This window comes from Bolinopsis microptera, chromosome 7 (assembly GCF_026151205.1).
Source record: "Bolinopsis microptera isolate Bmic1 chromosome 7, MBARI_Bmic_1.0, whole genome shotgun sequence".
Taxonomy (NCBI): Eukaryota; Metazoa; Ctenophora; class Tentaculata; order Lobata; family Bolinopsidae; genus Bolinopsis; species Bolinopsis microptera.
The window spans coordinates 4,213,654-4,234,661 of NC_087078.1; the positions used below are offsets into that span (position 1 = coordinate 4,213,654).

General features: G+C 40.3%; 3 protein-coding genes across 20 annotated transcripts in view; all 3 read right to left on the reverse strand.

Moving 5' to 3' along the window:
• LOC134818504 (uncharacterized) overlaps window positions 1-5,549 on the reverse strand; it is a 37,139-nt gene extending 31,590 nt beyond the window's left edge. For 4 of the 6 annotated variants that reach the window (XM_063828097.1, XM_063828095.1, XM_063828094.1 and 1 more), the window contains exons 1-2: window positions 5,412-5,549; window positions 5,178-5,261 (exon numbers count right to left, since the gene is read on the reverse strand). In XM_063828097.1, the coding sequence (XP_063684167.1) occupies window positions 5,178-5,261; window positions 5,412-5,507 (180 nt within the window). In that variant the 5' untranslated portion in view covers window positions 5,508-5,549. The remainder of the gene's footprint in view (window positions 1-5,177; window positions 5,262-5,411) is intronic. The other 2 variants (XM_063828096.1, XM_063828093.1) reach the window with 1 other exon arrangement.
• A 138-nt stretch (window positions 5,550-5,687) lies between these two features.
• Window positions 5,688-6,744, reverse strand: LOC134818507 (HSPB1-associated protein 1-like). The gene has a single exon (XM_063828098.1). The coding sequence runs from the start codon at window positions 6,663-6,665 to the stop codon at window positions 5,709-5,711; it is 957 nt and encodes a 318-aa protein (XP_063684168.1). The 5' UTR covers window positions 6,666-6,744; the 3' UTR covers window positions 5,688-5,708.
• Window positions 6,745-11,470: 4,726 nt separating this feature from the next.
• Window positions 11,471-21,008, reverse strand: part of LOC134818826 (fibrous sheath CABYR-binding protein-like) — a 45,952-nt gene continuing 36,414 nt past the window's right edge. For 7 of the 13 annotated variants that reach the window (XM_063828504.1, XM_063828495.1, XM_063828501.1 and 4 more), the window contains 6 exons: window positions 20,103-20,202; window positions 19,573-19,675; window positions 18,808-18,870; window positions 18,553-18,691; window positions 17,993-18,126; window positions 11,471-14,179 (listed from right to left, as the gene is read on the reverse strand). In XM_063828504.1, the coding sequence (XP_063684574.1) occupies window positions 12,644-14,179; window positions 17,993-18,126; window positions 18,553-18,691; window positions 18,808-18,870; window positions 19,573-19,675; window positions 20,103-20,202 (2,075 nt within the window). In that variant the 3' untranslated portion in view covers window positions 11,471-12,643. The remainder of the gene's footprint in view (window positions 14,180-17,992; window positions 18,127-18,552; window positions 18,692-18,807; window positions 18,871-19,572; window positions 19,676-20,102; window positions 20,203-21,008) is intronic. The other 6 variants (XM_063828505.1, XM_063828496.1, XM_063828503.1 and 3 more) reach the window with 1 other exon arrangement.

The window sequence follows — 21,008 nt, forward strand, 5'->3', positions numbered from 1 at the left end:
CCACACGGTAACGGCGACACAGAAAAATAACAATGTTAGGAGTGAAGAGAGAGGCTACTCATCCCACACCTTCGGTTTCTCTAACACACCACGTGCAAACCTCAACCGCGCACGTGTGTTATTTGCAACGCACGTACAATTATTGATCTGCTGTAGCCACCGACTATTTTGGTAGAATTTTTATCGCCAAATTCCGGCGGAGGATATTTATTAGCAGACCAAAACACAGCAGTATTATTTCTTGATATTATTCCGTACAGTCTTTGTCGCACGAGTAACAAGGCGTATGATATTTACCTTAGCCGTGTTAATTAGACAAGGAATCAATATTCACTTTTGGCGATCTTAACGGTAAAAATTCCTGGCTAAATAATGAATAGATCAATACAGGCGATGAAATTCAGCTGCAATTTTCAGGAATGACGTGCGACTAACTGATATAAAACAATGAAAATAAGAAAATCAGGTTAGAAATAAGTCCTATACTGGGGATCTCAGTAATTAAATTTGAACGATATCTCCCGAAATCCCCTGGCAAATTGGAGCTTACATAAATTATGAACTGTAAAATTTAGTGTGTTTATAGCTGACCCGGTAAAATAGCGTAAAGAGGTAAATGTTAACAAACAAGCTCAGAACCGGCTGTTTTTAACTATTTTAACTATTTGTAACTATTTCAACTATTTTTACAACTTGTTTTACATTGCCGTTCCTTTCTCCGACACTGAGTAACCACCGAGATTGACAAACATGTAACTGTATAAATAGCAACTCAAACATAATAGCACAATAAAACAACTCATTGACATGGGACCTCGCGAAAAAGTGTCCACCACTCGTGGCAACCGTTGTAGCAGTCATAATGGAGGAGCTTTATATAGGGAAGATAAGGACTCAGGAGCAAATGTATGACTTACTAACACAAAATGTACATATTATTTTCTTCTTCAATTCTCTTAATAAAGGTGGTGAGTATAAACAGTAAGTGTATTTAAATCAATAATGTGGATTGTAAAAACACGCTATATTTCTGTTTCTAGTGGATACGCGCGAGGAAATAATATATGGCGTGACATTTGAACAGTTTATTTAAAATCAAACAAACAAAAAGTAGAAGCAAGAATGCAAAAACTGGATAGAAAGAAAGCGAAAACTGGATAGAAAGAAAGCGAAAACTGGATAACACCGAATAAAACTGTTAACGAGATATAGGATAGCACCGAACTGTTAACAAGGGATAGAAACAGCGTAAACGAAAATATGCGGCACGATAACAATAATAGCGATGTGATGAGAATAGCAAAACATTTTCATCGACTAATGATAAAATTAACATTGTTTGAAGGCGAGTTTACCATCACCCCAGGTATTTTGTTACAGAATTTATTAGAACGATTTAATTATCTATTATTAAAGATATTGTATCTGTTATAAGACTTTATTGTATCAAGTTTCATGTAAAAATAGAATTGTCGCCACGGCCACGGGGAATTTTTGAATGGTATTTTCTTGTATCATTATAAATATAATATTTCAAAAAGTTTACACAACTGACCGGTTGTGGATATTGTTTTGTAAATATAAACAGCAATGTGTATTGTAAACAAAACAAGGCGTGGTTTGTTTACCATAAACATCACAAAACAACTCAGATTAACTCAATGTAGTGTTAGAGCGCGTTTGAAACTACCCTTTTTCCCGGCATACAAACCCGAGAGCAGGTCCAGCTGCAGGCGGTAGGGAGGCGGTACAAGACCCGCCGCAGTTAGGTCACAGAACACTGTACTCCGCCTTGTCATCAAGTAGTTAGCCGCTTGTTTATGTGACGAGCTGAATATGTATGGGAGAAAGGGAGCGCGCGAGGGTACTTAGCAACTATCACCTAGCAACCTGAGGGTAATTAGCAACTATCACCTAGCAACCTGAGGGTACTTAGCAACTATCACCTAGCAACCTGAGGGTACTTAGCAACTATCACTTAGCAACCTAAGGGTACTTAGCAACTATCACCTAGCAACCTGAGGGTACTTAGCAACTATCACCTAGCAACCTGAGGGTACTTAGCAACTATCACCTAGCAACCTGAGGGTACTTAGCAACTATCACTTAGCAACCTGGTGGTACTTAGCAACTATCACCTAGCATCACCTAGCAACCTGAGGGTAATTAGCAACTATCACCTAGCAACCTGAGGGTACTTAGCAACTATCACCTAGCAACCTGAGGGTACTTAGCAACTATCACATAGCATCACCTAGCAACCTGAGGGTAATTAGCAACTATCACCTAGCAACCTGAGGGTACTTAGCAACTACCACCTAGCAACCTGAGGGTACTTAGCAACTATCACTTAGCAACTTGAGGGTAATTAGCAACTACCACCTAGCATCACCTAGCAACCTGAGGGTACTTAGTAACTATCACCTAGCGAACTAAAGCTTAAGGGTACTTAAATTTGAAAAACTTTCGCCTACCAATCTAAGGGTAATTTGCGTCTATCACCTATCAAGATGATCAATAACTGAACAATAAACCGGTGCAGTAAAAAGAGTACGTAACTATGACAATATACCAGCTCTATTTTCCGAAACAAGACAACAACAAAAAGTGATAGCTCCCCAGGGATCAGTGCTAGGATAGCGTCGACAGAGGAAGCCTCAGCAAGCTACCACCACACGAGACAGCATCCCCTCACAGTCCTGGTAGAAGAGGGTGACACGTGGACATCAGTAGACAAGCAGTACACTACCCGTTATATCACACCTCTACAGCTCACTACCGTTCACTTCTATCACACCTCTACAGCTCACTACCGTTCACTTCTATCACACCTCTACAGCTCACTACCGTTCACTTCTATCACACCTCTACAGCTCACTACCGTTCACTTCTATCACACCTCACCTGTATTTCAGCTTACTTCTATCACACATTAGCTGTATTTCAGCTTACTTCTATCACACATTAGCTGTATTTCAGCTTACTTCTATCACACCTCCGCAGTCCGCAGTAATTCAGCTTACTTCATCTTCTATATCGGGTGGTGTTCAGACAGGGACGAGGGTGGCTGAGCACTATAACAGTGACACTCAGACACTGTCACAGACAGTCACTCACCACTGTCACACTACTGTCACACTACTGTCATACTTGTCACACTAATTGGCAAGGTTCACAAATACAGTATTAGGGTTTCTAGAGTAAGACAAGCGGTCTCGAGATATGGCGTGATGATCACCGTTTAATCTTAAGATTCTACACTGGATTATCCTGGGGCATGGGCAACTGCGGCTTAACAAAATCACCACTGACTCGTCAATGTCAAACAGTTTCATAAAAGAGCATGGGAAAAGCTGTAGTTGTACACTTCACAGGATATTTTATAGAACATGGTTATAAAGGAAGATAAGACGGCTGAAATCCGGAATACAGCCATGTTAAAAAGCAAACTATGCAAAAAGGAGGAAGTAAGCAGAATAACCGAGTGGAGGAAAACCAAAACTGCAGCTGAAGTATTTACAGAGCTGGCAAAATATCCGGCTAAAGGAACACTTCCTTGATTAAACACCTCAATATTGTGCTCCAAATTGGAAGCAGTAATAAGTCCTCAAACATAACGTAGTGAGGTTACGTAGCTCCTAATTCTAACTAGATATATAGAGGTAACACCAAACCCAGCTAAGGGTCAGGACAACAGTAGAGCAACTAGTAGCAGTAGTGGAGAAACTAAGAGAGGAGTTTAACAGCACGGCACTGCAATTTTCACTGTCGCAGTTCAACCAACTTTAAACAACTAATCAGCTGGGTTAGTTCTGGTCACGTGACCAGAGTTCTGATCTCTGATTGGTAGACGTATAGTAATACAAGTATTCCTCCTCTCGGAGCCTGAGGGCCATAATAAACTGCGCCACTGTAGTTCCATGAGATTTTAACCGGTGTTCCTTAAATTCGGGGCTTAATAGTCGATACATGATATAAATTATGAGACGGAAATCGTTACATCGGTCAAATCGGTCACATGGCCCTAGTTTGATGCATTTAACAACCTTAAAAGCTTAAACATATCAGAAAACCAAATCATCGATCGTCAAAAATAGAGATGGTCGCATTGTAAAAACACAGTAAATTGCATTATTTAAAGTAGATAAAAGCCAGAACCAACAAGGTGGTAAAATATCAGTACTGATAACAGAGAAAGAGAGAAAACAGAGAGATAAGAGAGCAATTAAGGAAAAGTTAAACTTGCTCGGAAGAGATAAACAACAAAAGGAGCCTTACATTCCATCATCTGTCAACATCACACACACACACACAGAGGTACAACTGTGAGCTGCCCAGGAGCTGTTGTGATACATCTCCACAAGAGGGCCAGACAGAGCCCTCACCCAATCGTAGAACAGAGGCTCAGTCACGTGATCCCAATAGGATGGGTCACGTGATCAGAGCTGTGACAATATTGGAACACATGGAATCCGGACTGTGGATATCTAGCTCATTAGCGAGCAAATTGTACACCAGTTCAGACTTCTCCCTCATTATGCCGGCTGGTTTATACTCTGTGTAATGACCCATCTCATTATAGGGTCATGCTATCAGATAAGTCACAACCAACTGTAACAAATGATTATCATATTATCTTATCATTTATGTGTACATATTGTTAGAAGGAGGAGGAGCTAGCAATCTTAGATCACTTAAAGCACATACAGAGATAAATTAGGGATGTTAAATGAGAGCTAGAGATATCGCTCTCAGATAGTCCATATTACCATTGAGGACTGTATTTTGCGTTTCAATCACCAAAAGAAATAAAAGAAAGGTTCTTTACAAAATCACACCGATACAAAGACAGTAGGTACACACTTTGACTAGGTACAGACATTAATCGAGAGACAAAAACCACCATTAACCGGTAAACATGACTTACTCTCTCGTATTTAGGTGATTGGCAAAATTGCTAACAATAGCCCTACAAAATCACGTGTAAGTGTGTGTGCTCAGTGAGTTTATAAACAGATTACAGGATTGTTGTATAATGTATATCCATTAGTGGTTTAGAAACCACAATGTTGTTTAATAATATGGTATTACTGATAATATAGTATAATATGATATTACTGATAATATAGTAATAATACATGATATTACTGATAAATAAGACTCGTTTATAAACAAACCTGCTGCTTTATAACTCGACTGTTCTTCTCCTCTACCTCTAGCTTCTGTTGAGCAATCTCAACCTGCTCTTCAAGCTCTCTTATCTGTAATAAACGTATTGCTATAACTGTATATCACCTGTTTACATTTTTCTAATAGTTAGTCTAAATCGTTCAATTGAAAAAGAATGCAGTCTATCATATTTGATGTTCCCCTTATAGGTAGGAGCTTTTGAAAAATACGACTTGACAAACCTTTTGGGGCACAATTCGGCTTATTTTAGTAGCTTGCATGCGGTAGTGATCGAGTTGTCTTTCAGCATTGTTATATTTCTCCATCCATTCTCCCATGCTATAACCTAATATATTGTATCAGTTTAGATATTGTAATTATCAAACAATATTATACTTAGATGCAGCATAATGTTGACAATCATTAAGTTTCTTTAGATTGAAATTTAAATAAGATAATGTAGAAATTGCTATGCTCATCAAGATTTTGAACAAAAGTATGATAGATTAATATAGTGCTAAGTGCATGCAAAAATGATATTATCTAAGACTAGAATTCAAAAGTTTATCACTAAGTTTGTTCATTATATCACGATCACATACAATTAGATTGATAAGAGTGTCAACAACAGATTTATCTGGTTGTTCCTGGCTACTCTTTTTGTAGCTAGAAGGATGTTTTGGTAAAGGAATACGCTGAATGAAGCTATCAGATGTGGCTGCAGCTTTGTCAACTATAAAATAACACTGTTCACTTTCGCCATCTTTTCTTGACATGTTTGGGGACCCAGAAGCTTGATTACTTTGATTGATAGCCTGCCTCAAAAACATCTCATTTTCATGAGGTTTTGAAATTTCTTCTCCTGGATTTACCCAATCTTGTGAAGACTCATATCCTTTTAGACTACAAACTAATAATCGAGTTATTGCTTCTTGAATTCTATCAACAGAGTCAGTGGATAGTTCAATCCAAGTGTTTATACTAACAGAAGTCTCTAAATTGCGTGCAAGGTGCCACCAATGTTTAGGAATAAAAATAACCTCTCCAGGAGACACAACAATTCGTAATGCAGATTTTGCATAATTTTTGTCTAAAACATCAACAGAGCTAAAAGTACTGCTCTCCTCATATGGCAAACGCGTTGCTCCCAAATCATAGTCTGGGGGCCACAGCAGCCACTCTTTACATCCAATAATCTGAGCGTGAAGATTACAACCATATGAATCCTGGTGACAAGGTGTGAAACTGCCAGTAGATCCTGCCCACAATGTAGACTTGGAGGAACCTACATCCTTCAACCCAGCCCAACTCCAATCAAAAGTATGAAATTGTTGGGTAGTGCTATTAAGAGTTGCAAAATGGGTATATCCAGCATAATGAAAAGTTTTAGTATCACGATTAGTTGCAAGAAATCTAAAGAATTCTCCCAGATCTTGTGGTTTAAAGCTGCAGTCAGATTCTTTCGGAACCTGGTCACCTGTGTATGGCTTACCCATTTTCACAGTGACTGTTTGACCAACAGTGCATTTGGCAAGAAAGTCAAGATCCCACGAACTGGGATACCAATCAGCAACAAAATTTTTCATCAAGGTAACACAGTTCTTTTGCATCAGGAAGGTGCTAAATATATCATTTTCGATTTCACAACGGTTTTTATTTACTGCACAGCGACTTGTCATATCCACTTAAAGCTATAAATAATTATATTGGAGTTAGTTAGTCAATCGCTAATTGTATATGAATATGAAATTTTACAGTACAAAATAAATAATAGACATTTTTCCTATAAATGGGTGCCGAAGAAAAATTAAATTCCGTCGTTGACACAAATAAGGATAACACATTCTTCAGTATCTAAACAGAGGACTGAACATAATTGACACAATCAGTTAGTTACCGCAATGATGAACATTGAACATAAGGTTCATCGATAAGCTATTGAAGCCAATCCGATCATCAACCGTTTAAAACAATTTACGCAATTTGAAAAACATCAGACAGCTTATAAAACAAAGTTTCAGAGTTTATCATGAGAAAATAAGAAAAGATAATTTACAAAGGACACAAACTACAAAATATTTTTTAGTATCCCTCCTTTCCTTAGTCACTTAGTATAGGAAACACAATGGTTACACAATATTTGAACGGTGCCAAAGACAAATTAACAAAAAAAGCATAGAACAGAGTATTTAGAATGACTGTATAATGCAACTGAGCCAGTATAATGCAGACTGAGCCAGTTCTTCTTCCAGTTGATGGTCTAGAGTTACCAAAGGGAACAGTCCTAGGAGACCAAGCTAGGCTGGACATTTCTGCAAGATCGATTTGGAATGCTTCAGAGAGGGCATTTTTTGATGTAAGGGTATTTCATGCCCCAGCCCCCTCCAATGCAAGCAAATCGATCCCAGCGATGTACCAGTCCCATGAAAATGAGAAAAAAGCGATGTTACAACGCAAGAGTTCTTGGAGTGGAGAAAGAAAGCTTCACACCTTTAGTTTTCTCGACTTCTGGTGGAATGGGTGGTGAAGCTGAAAGACTGGTTAAGAAGCTGGCCAGTAAGATGGAGTACCACACTGGCCAGAGGTACTCGGATGATGTAGGATACATTAGAAAGCGCCTTCGCTTTGAAATCCTAAGAACAACAGTGATTTCTCTCCGTGGAGACAGAGGTGCAAGAAAAAACATTGTTGATATAAACAGTATAGATCTTAACTTGGAGCCACAAGGCCAAGGGTAATTTTTGATTGTTTAGGAAACTTTTTTAATTTTTAAAGGGTAGATTTTATATAGGGTCATTGCTATATTATGTGTATATTGTTTGAATAATTTTATTAAATCAAAAAAAAACAAAAAAAAATAATGCAACTGAAATGATTATATCGAATTCGCAACATAGATAACGATATTTTTGAGCCAGCTATGATCGAAGCTTACTTGGGGACCCCAGGCTATAATATTCATAGATGATAGATTGATAGAAAAGAGTATAGAGGTTTTGCGGAATGACAAGCTGAGCGCTGCACAGTAAATTATTATGGAAAATATGAAGTTTAAAAATTTATTTATGAGGTTAAGATCAAGTTTTTTATTTGACAACCCCATATTATAAATTTATAATTACAGCCCCTTCTTGAAATTAAAATTTAATTTCATTGGTGCCAAATTATGCGTTGTCAATAAGTGAAAGTATTTAAAATGAAAGCGAAAGTATTCAAAATGCGCATAGGTTTCACATTTGATTCACGATGTCAATCCTTCGCAGCTCTGCGAGGCCCAGTGTTGATTGATGATGTCAACCCATAGAGATCGTCGATGCAAAGCAAGAATGCTAGTTTGCGCGGCGCGTCGAAGTCGATGCATTACTGGGCAGCGCTCAGCCTGTCATTCCGCCGAATCTCTATTGCTTATGAACATAATAGCCTGAGGTCCCCAGGTAAAGTGGTGCATTTCGCCGATCTAGCGAAGATTGCGAAAAGCATTATTAGATGCGCGGCGCGGTTCAGGAGTGCATCACACTACAAGTTTCACATAACATTGTAACGCAATGCACTACTGTACCGCACTGCGTAGCCACTAATTCTTCTGATCTCACAACCTTCTTCAGTTGATCAGCAATATGCACCACTGGGCCTCGCACATCGCAGAGTTGTAGGTTTACAACATACCAGGACGCGCGCCGAGCTAGTTGGACTCGTCGACAGATATTATACGAGTATCACCCGTTAACTCGCAAAGCTTTGACGGATGTTACTCGTCTAAATTTCTTCGAAGTAGCGCGCGCCGCTTTCTTCTCGAAATGGCCCGATGGCACGTGCTACGAAGTAGCGCGCGCCGGGCCAGATCATTAACAATGGTCAAGCAGAGCTGCGAAGGATCGACATTGCGAATCAACACATATAGCCTTGTCATACGTTGTATGACCCGCCGATCACGAGTGCGCGGCTCCCCCTGTATCGTAGAAACTCGATATAGTGAAGCGACAGTGGGGGTCACCACGTGATACAAATATAGCCATGAATTTTATCTACGCAAACTACGTAACGCGCTTGTTTCAAAGTAAAATAGCGTGCTACAGCATGCAAAATGACGTTGGTTAGACTTAGAGTAAGAGGTGCACGATAAAAATAAACTTGCTTGGATTTTGAAAATTTTTGTACCATTGCTTTCTAGAGTGTGAGCTTTTTCACAATACCAAATTTGTTATACCTTTTTGGAATAATTAATTAATTTCGGCTATATGTGCCATATTTAATGATGCCATGCGCAGCCTTTGGAACCTCAGTAAGTGCAGTGTAAAAGTTGTAGGTTTATAACCTACCAAGACGCGCGCCGAGTTTTTTACGAGTATCACCCGTTAAGTGTAAAAGTCGCGTAATTTGACGAAATTCGTTGATTTTTGATATTTCTTAATGCTCGTGCTTTATTTCCTTGCTTTACATCTTGATGAAAATTTCTTAGCACATTCTTTAGGGAACATTCTAAATGGCCCCAAAAATCTAGGAAAAAATTGAAAAAACTGCCGAGTTATGGGAAAAAAAAACTACGTAAATTCAAACATGAAACAGAGAACTTTTCAATTTTTTAGTAATTTCTCATGCAATGAAGCTAAAACAATAATTTTTTGCAGTCATCATTATAGACTAATAAACTCACAGATTCTTAAATTTCAGGCTGATTGCTTACAATATGTATTTTTTTTGTAGGTTTACAACTTGTGGCGCTATGCACTACTGGGCCGCGCCGCGCATCTTCTCGCAACCACAGATGCAGATCGTCGAGATGCGAAGGATTGACATCGTGAATCAAGTTTACAACCTACCAGGACGCGCGCCGAGTTTGACTCGACGACGGTCCTAATATATGGAACAAATATTTTACGAGTATCACCTGTTAAGTATTTTTCCGAGCAATAAAGCTACATTTAACAAAATACTGCGAAATATTTCGTCGAAAAAGCACAAAAGCGCAGCATTTGAATTTCGCGCCTCATAGTGCACTTCCTACTTAGAGCAACGAGTAGGTTATTTCATATTTGACGGATGTTACTCGTCTAAATTTCTTCGAAGTAGCGCGCGCCGGGCCAGATCATTAACAATGGTCGAGTAGGTTATTGAAAATAAGTCAAATCTGTAAAATTTCGGTTCTTGAAATTTCATTTTCATAAACTGAAAATTGGACCGAGACTGGGAGAATATGATTTTGCAATTTTATTTGGGATTTTGACTCCCAGTGCAGTACCTCAATTAATTGGTTTCATACCATCATCAATTAACTGACTAATTTGTAATATAATTGGTAATATAATTTGTAATATAATTTGTAATATAATTGGTTTCTGGGCAAATATTTCATCCAATCTGTCAAATTTGTGTTCAGAAAATTTCATATTTGAAAATGGGAAAGACTTTTAAAAATACAACTTTTCGTTTTGTTAAGCTTTCTGCTGTGGGCTTCCTCCGACCGAAATCAAACTTCCAGCACCTCAATCGTGTCATATGCCATCTATAGTTGACTTACTAATTGGTAACAGGTGAAAAAACCAGTCAAAACTGTAAAATTTCGGTCCTGGAAATTTCATCTTCAAAAACTGAAAATGGGACAGAGATTGGGAGAATATGATTTTGCAATTTTATTCGGGATTTTGTCTTTGACTCCCAGTACCTCAATTTTTGGTTTCATACCATCATCAATTAACTGACTAACTGGTTTCTGGGCAAATATTTCATCCAATCTGTCAAATTTGTGTTCAGAAAATGTCATATTTGAAAATGGGACATTTTCGGTCCTGGAAATTTCATCTCAAAAAAACTGAAAATGGGACAGAGATTGGGAGAATATGATTTTGCAATTTTATTTGGGATTTTGACTTCCAGTACCTCAATTTGGTTTCATACCATCTTTTAAAAATACAACTTTTCGTTTTGTTAAGCTTTCTGCTAGGTAAGCTCAGGGGTGTTTGTCGGGTGAATGGCGTGCACTGCTCGGTATCGTTTTGTGTTTGGGCACAGCAATCTATTAATAGATACCAGTGGCCACGTACTTTATAAGTAATCTTTTAACGTTTTTGGTTTTGTAATTACTGTATTGACATTGTATACGTGTTGTATTATGTATTAGCTCCACCTGTTGCTTGACTCATGTTGCATATTTTACTATGAGTATGACATTGGACATTCTGGTTACTATACTGTTCCTCTGACATCGTTTCAGTTTTATTTTGGTCATTATAGTTATACGTAGTGCCCAATCTGGAATTTTAAGGAAGAATCTCATACGTAAAAAGCAATAAAACATGCCGGATTTAAAAGCTGCACAATTACTGTGCAAGTGTTATTTACAAGTACAACTCCATATTCACCAAAAATGAGTCATGCTCCCTCCGTAGAAGTTAAACATTATTTTTGTATTTCACCAAATAAAAGAATGCATGAGGTGTACATATTTTATTTCATCCCTCGATTCAAAATATAAAATTTGTCAAGTCAATGACACAAGGCAACAAAATAACTTCAGCATTAACCAGATATTATTACATTATTGTGGCTATAAAAATGACAAATAGATTAAAACAAATATTGCAACTTAGGTCTTAGACCTACGAAAGTTCAGGCACGTTCAGAAGAACACTGACAGTGACAACGGACACATTTCATGAAATTGAAAAATAGGCGACAGTTATTCAATTTTAATTTCATCCCAATATATCTTTCGGCCCACTTCACTTCTTAATGACCCATGATATTTGTACCAACGAATTTAAAATTGGCACCAAAACTTAACATTAAAATATTTCTTTATATTCAAACGTTAATAATATCAATCTTTAAGGCGAAACGATTTAAACCACAACTTAAGGAATAAACATTCTTGTTTTACAACAAAATAAGACATTAGTCGTCAAACATTCTTATTTATTCATTTATTCAGTTCTCTACGTTCATCTGTACATATTTTCGCTAAAGTTACAGTGCATTTCGTTATTTAAAAAAACGAAATTCATATGTACAAATATATAGGTCACCAAAATCTGCATTCCTAAATATTGGTATTTACTTCAAATAATCGATTTGAACTTCCCTAATTTAACAAATATTTCTCAAACTGAAATTATCTTCACTCGAAAACGTAAATTTAAACACCCAATATCGAATGGGTGATTTGTCCGAAATATGAGGAATGATGTTAAAATCCTAACAGTAACATATTGTAATAGTCTAGTAAGTACAAGCACTTCGAATGGTCCCACTAGTTAGGTCACCTTGAATCAAAATCGAGCCCGTCAGCCTCTCAAAAAGTTCTGTGGTAGAAATTAAGCGGCTCAATTTTCCAAACACCCGCATAATCTCTGTATCCAAATGTTGACACGAGTCTTCAATCGACAGCATTGCGTATATAAAACAAAATGAAAACAAAGTTAACCTAAAACTAAATGTTAAATAAGTTGGGTGATAAGTTCCTAAGAAAATGGTTTTTCTAACTCCCTTGTTCGACACATTGAGATTCTGAAAGAGGTGCTTCTGTTTTGACTTCAGTACTGACTGGTTCCGGTACGACTGACGGCGAAGATTCGGCTGTGACAGGTTCAACTGGGGCAGCTTCTTCTACTGGGGCAGCTGCAACTGGGGCAGCTTCTTCTACTGGGGCAGCTGCAACTGGGGCAGCTGCAACTGGGGCAGCTTCAACTGGGGCAGCTGCAACTGGGGCTGCTTCTTCTACTGGGGCAGCTGCAACTGGGGCAGCTTCAACTGGGGCAGCTTCAACTGGAGCAGCTGCAACTGGGGCAGCTTCTTCTACTGGGGCAGCTGCAACTGGGGCAGCTGCAACTGGGGCAGCTTCGACTGGAGCAGCTTCAACTGGGGCAGCTGCAACTGGGGCTGCTTCTTCTACTGGGGCAGCTTCAACTGGGGCAGCTTCGACTGGGGCAGCTTCTTCTACTGGGGCAGCTGCAACTGGGGCAGCTGCAACTGGGGCTGCTTCTTCTACTGGGGCGGCTGCAACTGGGGCAGCTTCAACTGGGGCAGCTTCAACTGGGGCAGCTGCAACTGGGGCAGCTTCTTCTACTGGGGCAGCTTCGACTGGAGCAGCTTCAACTGGGGCAGCTGCAACTGGGGCTGCTTCTTCTACTGGGGCAGCTTCAACTGGGGCAGCTGCAACTGGGGCAGCTTCAACTGGGGCTGCTTCTTCTACTGGGGCAGCTGCAACTGGGGCAGCTTCAACTGGGGCAGCTTCAACTGGGGCAGCTGCAACTGGAGCAGCTTCTTCTAATGGGGCAGCTGCAACTGGGGCAGCTGCAACTGGGGCGGCTTCGACTGGAGCAGCTTCAACTGGGGCAGCTGCAACTGGGGCTGCTTCTTCTACTGGGGCAGCTGCAACTGGGGCTGCTTCTTCTACTGGGGCAGCTGCAACTGGGGCAGCTTCTTCTAATGGGGCAGCTGCAACTGGGGCAGCTGCAACTGGGGCAGCTTCGACTGGAGCAGCTTCAACTGGGGCAGCTGCAACTGGGGCTGCTTCTTCTACTGGGGCAGCTTCAACTGGGGCAGCTTCGACTGGGGCAGCTTCTTCGACTGGAGCAGCTTCGACTGGGGCAGCTTCGACTGGAGCAGCTACAACTGGAGCAGCTTCAACTGGGGCAGCTTCGACTGGGGCAGCTTCAACTGGGGCTGCTTCTTCTACTGGGGCAGCTTCAACTGGGGCAGCTTCGACTGGGGCAGCTTCGACTGGGGCAGCTTCGACTGGGGCAGCTTCTTCTACTGGGGCAGCTTCTTCTACTGGGGCAGCTTCAATTGGGGCAGCTTGTTCAGGAACAGTAGTGGCAGCATCACTCTCAACAGCCGCGACCTCCGCAGCCGCCTCCGAAATTACTGCCAACTCCTCGTGGGTTGCATCTCCATTAATTTTGACTGGTTCCTCCTCCGGCCTCATCTGGTTTTCTGGCGAGTGGGATGGACTTACCGTGGACTGAGAGTCTCCCATCAAACGAGGGTCCACTTGTACCTTCTTCATGTTTTGCTGAAATAACATCGGTTAAGATTTATGTCAAGTTTCCCATGGCAGAATGTCTCAGTGTGGGTCTCCTTTCTGTCATTTTTAGTTCATCAGTTTTTCTGTCCTATTTTTATGAAGTCGGTGACAGGGATGAAGTGGAGTTGGGTACATGATGCATGGGGATGTGGAGACACAGAGAGGAATTAAGAGGTATGATTAATGATGACATATGAATCCATGAGGTGATGAACGATGATACCCTCCTGAATGAAGACGAAATGTTCCTGAGTAGTGAACGAATAGTGAATCATTGCTGTCATAGGTCAGAAGTAAATATTTTGGGGTGTCTTGAGCCAGTCGCTAGTGAGAAAATATTCTCATTACATATATATTTCATTTAGAACTGTCAGACACATTATTTCTTCTCACGCTGGTTTAATTTGATCATGAAAATGAGACAGAGTACTTTCAAAAGCAATAATATAGACACAGAATCACAAGCAATCAAAATTTGCCAGTATGCTTCATGTCCTTCACAAAAACTTATCAAAATTTTAACATGAAATATAAAACAGATTGTGCCGAACAAGAAAATAATTAATTCAGGTATTTTCTTATACAGTAAATCAGTCTGGGGGTAAATTTTGTAAGGTCGAGTTCATTTTGATTTAATGACCGCCTGTTTATGTTCATTTTAAATCTTTAGAGTTCAGAGTTAAGTCAGATTGTACGGCGTCAGCTCCGTCAACTGGCCCCAGCAGATTCCTCTGAGTGGATATATAAAACATATCAGTTTACTTGTCTGTTTTGTGTTAAATTACTTGATAATATTACGAAATTTACATCGGTGGAATGAAAACTATTTCGTGAGAAAGACATGTATGATTCTGGAAATAATAACCAATAAATCTATGCTACTTCCATCTACACTCAGTATAGTACCTACTACCTAACTCAAACAAATAACTTCACCCGTGCCGACTATAATACAATAACTCCCCGCGCACACATACAGGATATAAACCCCAAAAACTAAGATTTGTCTCAGTAGCACAGACTGTGACAGGAAAGGTAAAACACCATAGAAATCAAAGGCCTCTCTACTCGCTGTTTTCTCGCCGTCGTACAGTCACAAAGCGTCGTTTTCAGAACCACTACGAGAGTCCGAACTGGAGGAATCTAAAGAATGTCCGTTTCCGCTCTCATTTTCTTCCGTCCTCTCAAACTCCGGGAACTCCTCCAGGACTGCCGCCCTGTCTATGAGCGGCATGCTGATCGACCCGAACCCCTGATCCTCTGTAGTCAGGTTAGTGTCGGTGAAGGTGTCCCTGGTACAGGTCTCATCCTCCAAGTTATACAACTCTACTGAGGTTCTCTTTCTGAGGAGGTCTGGTAGAGGTTCAGACCTCTCCAGCTCTTCGGCTGCTGCAATCTCCTCTTCTCTGTTCAGGACGTACTGCAGTGCTATATCACTCACACTCACCCTCCTTCTCACAACATCTGGGCTGTTAAAACTTTCAGCAGGCTCCTCCCAGGAGACTCCTTGAGGTGTGGTGGGTCTGATCTTCAGTTGATCCTCCTCCTCTTCTGTAGAGTTGTAGAGAGGGACTGGTTGAGGAGTGGGAGCATCAAGGAGAGGAGCGCACTTCATTTTCATCTCATACTCCTTGTCTTCAGACTCTCTTCTCTCCACATACCACTTAGCTCGGTCAGTGACTCTCATCTTCCGTTCTGCATCTGAAGAGTCCTCCTCCGACTCACTGTACAGAGGCACTGGCGTAGGGTCCTTAAGTGCTGGTTCCACTTCCATACCCTCCTCCCATCTGAGCACTATGTTGCTGATACTCGACCTGCGATTCAGGGCTGTATCTGAGTCCTCGTCACTGATCCCTTATCACATCCTTTTCATTCTCTTCTGAGTCATTGGGTTTTTCGAAATCGTTAGCCATTCGTTCGATGCTAAGGCTTCCTGTCAGTTTCTTTGCGTCAGAGCCTGATTTTATTCGAGAGCGTTGATTCTTCTTCTTGTACTTTTCTACCATTACTGGTGATAGAGTTGAGTTGCGGAGACTGATAGTGTTTTCTTCGCTCTCCTCTAGGTCAAGTGAATCAGGAGTTTCCTTTTCGTTCTCATCCTTTTCTTCGTGCCTCTCCTCTTCCACATCTTCTTTGTAAGATCTGAAGCGCCGTTTCATCTCATCTAAACTGTTGTTTTGTCTTCTAAGCATTTCCATATCATCCTCTGAACCGGTGAAATTTCTCTCTTCAACATCTTTAAACCTAACTCTCATATCATTGACACTGTGTCTTCTTTGCTTACGAGTCGGAGTGTTAGAAGGTCGGTATCCTAATCTTTCGTCATCCTGGTAGATTAAGCTGAGATCTTTGACCTTGTTTCGGCGAGTTTGGTAGAGTGGGTACTCAAAGAAACCGTTATCAACTTCATATTTAACCAGCTCCCTTCTTGCTCGCGGATCACACTCTACGGTTCTCTCCAGTTTGTTACGATGTGCAACTGAGTCGAAAGAGTTGGCCATCTTGGATACACTTCCTCGACGTTTGTTCAACTCCTCAGGTGTCTCTATTGGCGTCTCTTGGTCGAGCATCTCTTCCTCCCTATCAATTCCCATCTTCTGCTTCAGCTCGTTCTCGCTGTAATACCGATATCTGGGGTCGTATCGAGAGGTAGGATCCTGCTTGTACCCCCGGGAGGATCCTGGTCTTTCATGAATTTGCATCTCAAGCTTGTTAGCAAGTTCCACAGTTTCAAATGAACTTGCTAGATTGGACACACTTCCACAGCGCTGTCTCAGTTCCTTGTGGTCAGTGATAATCTGGTCCTGGTCTGCCTCAGAGTGCTCCTTGTTTATCAATGACAGCTCCCTCAGCTCCTTCACTGTAGATCTCAAGATCTCCTCTTCAGTCTGGTCTTCCAGCCCAGCTCTGCTCGGATGATCGTAGTAGAAGGGATGGTCGAAGTAGTAAAATCCGGGATAACTTGGTTCGTACAGAGCTGGGTCCTCTATTTTCACACGTCTAAAGTTCTTGTGAGGTTTGACAGGAGGAACCCCGGGAGCTTGCTCAACAGCAGCTTCCTTCGCTTCGTACTGTTCCCTCAGATTAACAACAGAACCTCTAGCTCTCCTGAAGGCAGGAGATAACCGTGGTTCCGCGTTTTCATTTTTGGTTTCTTTTTGTTCCGCAACCTTATCCGGGTAGCAGACCTCGTAGGTTCCTTCAGAGAACAATTTTCTGTAGTGCGACTCTTCAAGAGTATAACCGTATAGCAGAGCCCGGAAACTGAGGAGGAACTCTTCAACCTCCAACGTGAACAGTTGGACTATGTTCCCGTGTTCATCTCTCTTACTCCATCTGGGACGGATCGTGTCCTCTTCTGTAACGTAGTCCAGGACGATGTACTCCTCGCACTTTGCTTTGTCGTAATCTATGAGGCGCAGGTAATCCTGCAGATGGAGAATCCGAAACATGTTCTGGTTCTCCATCAGCTGCTCAGTACGACTTTTAATGTCGGTTGGTGTGGGTGAGCGGAACAAGGTGACCTTGTTTTCTTCTCCTGGATCTAGTGGTTGAGGAACTGGTCTATTATCAGCCACTGGTTTATGTATGACTTCGCCGCGATCTTGTGACGCGAGTTGTGAATTGTAATCGTCCAAAAATGTCAACTCTGATTTGTTACTGGTCTGTTTTGTTTTATTCGGTCTGTCTTTCTAAGATTAAGATACATTAATTTTAGTATGATTTAGAGGCCCAATTTATTTAAACATGATGGAATTTATTGTAAATGCATCCCAAAATGAATTTAAAACTTCATCTTACCCTAGCAGCCAAAAAGTCAGGATTATGTTTCGACGTTCGTTTCTCGTAATCCTTCCTTGCCCTGACTGCATCTTCCATGAGCAAATGTTTCTTGGCTTGGTGTTCAGCTTCAGCTACAGCATCCTCGAAGAAAGCTGAGAAAGAATGCGTCGGATTATTCGACCAGCTAGTAGAAGAATGAATATTATTTCAAAAATCCTTAGAGTTGGTAGCGTCGGTTTTATTGTGGACTAACTCGGGGCCGTCAGTCTAATTTGTTAATTAGACAAGGGCTATGGATGACGGATCCAGAGGCTGTCTATAAATAACTCCTGGAACTTTGTATGAATTCACGACTGATGCGCTAAGTAAGAAAGGAATGTAGGGATACTAAAAGCGCAATCATCACTACGACTATTAGGCTGTTAGAGCATAGTCATAGTGATGATTGCAACCCAGCCCTTATCGGGTGTAACTAATTAGCAGAAACGATCCAGGGTGTTGAACTGTAAATGTTCTCTAACCCTCAACGTAATTGTTCAATAATTCGAAACTAAGCCTTGACATTAGAGAGATCTTACATTTCAGTGTGCCAACATCTGCTTCAATATCGATAGAAACATTAAGTCCGGAATCTCTGAGCGCATGATCCAGTCGTTTGAGAGAATCTTCAGCTAATCTTAGTCGTTTCTCCAGCCTCTTCCTTTCTTTCGTTTCAATCTGTGAGCATGTGGTTTTAACTAAGATTCTAAAAGTCTAAGAATGAGAAAGCAGTAGCAAGTTAGAGCAAGATGAGCCACTCTGATAACACAATAAAACTCCGGTCACGTGATTACCTCCAAAACGCCAGCAGTTCTACCCAGCTCGAGCTCAGTCTCCATCTTTTTAGCGTGTACTTCCTGTAAAATCATCAGCTTCATAGCAAAGCGCATAGCATGCTTTCTAAAATTGATATAGCCAAACACTCATTAAACTCAAAAACAAGACATAAAACCAAATTTAATTGACATAAATGGGCAAAACTTAAAAAAATAAAGTGTTATCGCGTTGAATTTGGCTTAGTCTAACTAGGGTTTCTATTTCAATATGCATTCTTGGGATTCTTAAAGGTTCAAAATGATTGTTCCATGGGAATATCCGGAAACGGTGTAGGATATTTAACAGGCGAGATTTCATTCTGGATAAGAGCAGTTATTGTAAGATGCAGTGTTTTGAATTTATTACAATGCGCCCGAAGCGTATACACACATATGTGGCTTAGGTTAAAAAATTATACCCAGACCCCGGGCGTCCAATCTATGATCCCATCAGAGATATGTAACGATCCTGATATTACATCATACATATTATGCCTTACACTGTGCTTTCAGCAATACTCATAAGATCATATCGATCGATTGCGAATCACGATATAATATCGCATGCAACATGCGCGCGCGCCATATTGGCATGGCCGGCCGGCCATCCCGCGTTCTTATTTTGCGTCGACTTATTCTTATCAATGACTTGGCGCGTTACCTTAGGTCGAATCCAGATTTTCAAAATTTCCGCCAGAATTTTCGACTTTCGACTATGTCGTCATATCAGCATAAAACAATTACCTCGAGATTTATCTGAGCCTCAGTGGCGGATCGCAGCAACTTCTTCTTCTCCTCTTCAAAAACTTGAGCCTTCTTTTCTTCCTCCTGTAGCCTGAATTGTAATCTGTTGCCTGTTACTGAATAGGCTCACACAAAAACAATATTCCTATCTTCTTAAAAGTGTAAAGATAAGAAATATTCTAACTGAATACAACTTCTTGTTAAGACAAACTAGAAATATATGTATGAATGTATTATGTGCATAAGTACGTTCAATCACAGTATAATCCATATAGATTGATGGGTAGAAACGTCTCTGAATAAATAAATAAACATCAAAGTTGTGCATAACAAGCATGATCTAATAGTTTTAGAATGATAGAATTGAGTATAAAAAAAACTTTTAAGCAAAGTGCACGCGATTTAGAACTAAAAGGAATGTGACAGCCAATTGTCGTGGCAATGGCTTTAGTGTGTTATTAAACCTGTGATCGAGAATTATCTTGACGACATACATTCAAACAGACACACAAACACACAAACAAACATACTGCTGCTCAGTTTTTTGTTTTTCTGCCACCAATTTCTTCGATTCCTCCTCGACAGTCATCAGATGAGACTTAAGCTCGTTGCTAGTAGCTGCTAGTTTCTCTGAAATAATGACAGTTAACAAAGTGTGAACATTCTGCCATTGTTCATTGTTCATTGTCTGCCAACATTCCACTCACATTATATAGACGACTACAGGATTTACCATCAGTACCCGATTTAATTATTCAAATAATGTTCGAGAACAATTTGTCGGCAAGTATTTAATATAATACAGCTGTTAAATTGATTTAATGTAACATAAGTCATAACATGTCAACAGATGTAAAGAACTCCTTCAAATAAAGTTACCAGCCTCAGTTGTAACATTGATATTGTAACATTGAGGATCCTTGGACAAAATCCTAATTTCTGATAAAATGTACAATATTGTGTTACCAATCTTACACGGCATTAGTTGATTAATATCTATAAATAACTGCAGAGTAACAAGTATAATAACCCGAGAGTAACGAGTATAATTGCCCAGTTACTGAGTAAAGTTACTCCTATACAGTGATAAAAGGCGTGCCAATGTGCTTTACTCATTAAAGAGTTATCAGAGCACATTTATTTCAATTAATACAATCAGGATACGATCACGATAATATCTAGATATCCACTAAACTATCATCACTTAACTCATAAATACCTAATTGGATCTTACTGCCTAAACAGGGAACTGTACATTTAAGTACTGGATGTAATATATCGGGACAAATTGTACCCTCCAATCTCCATTACCAGGCTACGTTTACTGACCTATGATTTGGGGGGGACCAATAGTGTAAGTTTTGATGAAGGAGCAGGGGGTAGTACTTTAAACCCTTTAAAGACCGTTAATGGCAGCAGTACACTATTTAAACCGG

Excerpts from the sequence above, each read along its gene's own strand:
- LOC134818507 (XM_063828098.1), bottom strand. The coding sequence starts at position 6,665 with ATGGGTAAGCCATACACAGGTGACCAGGTTCCGAAAGAATCTGACTGC.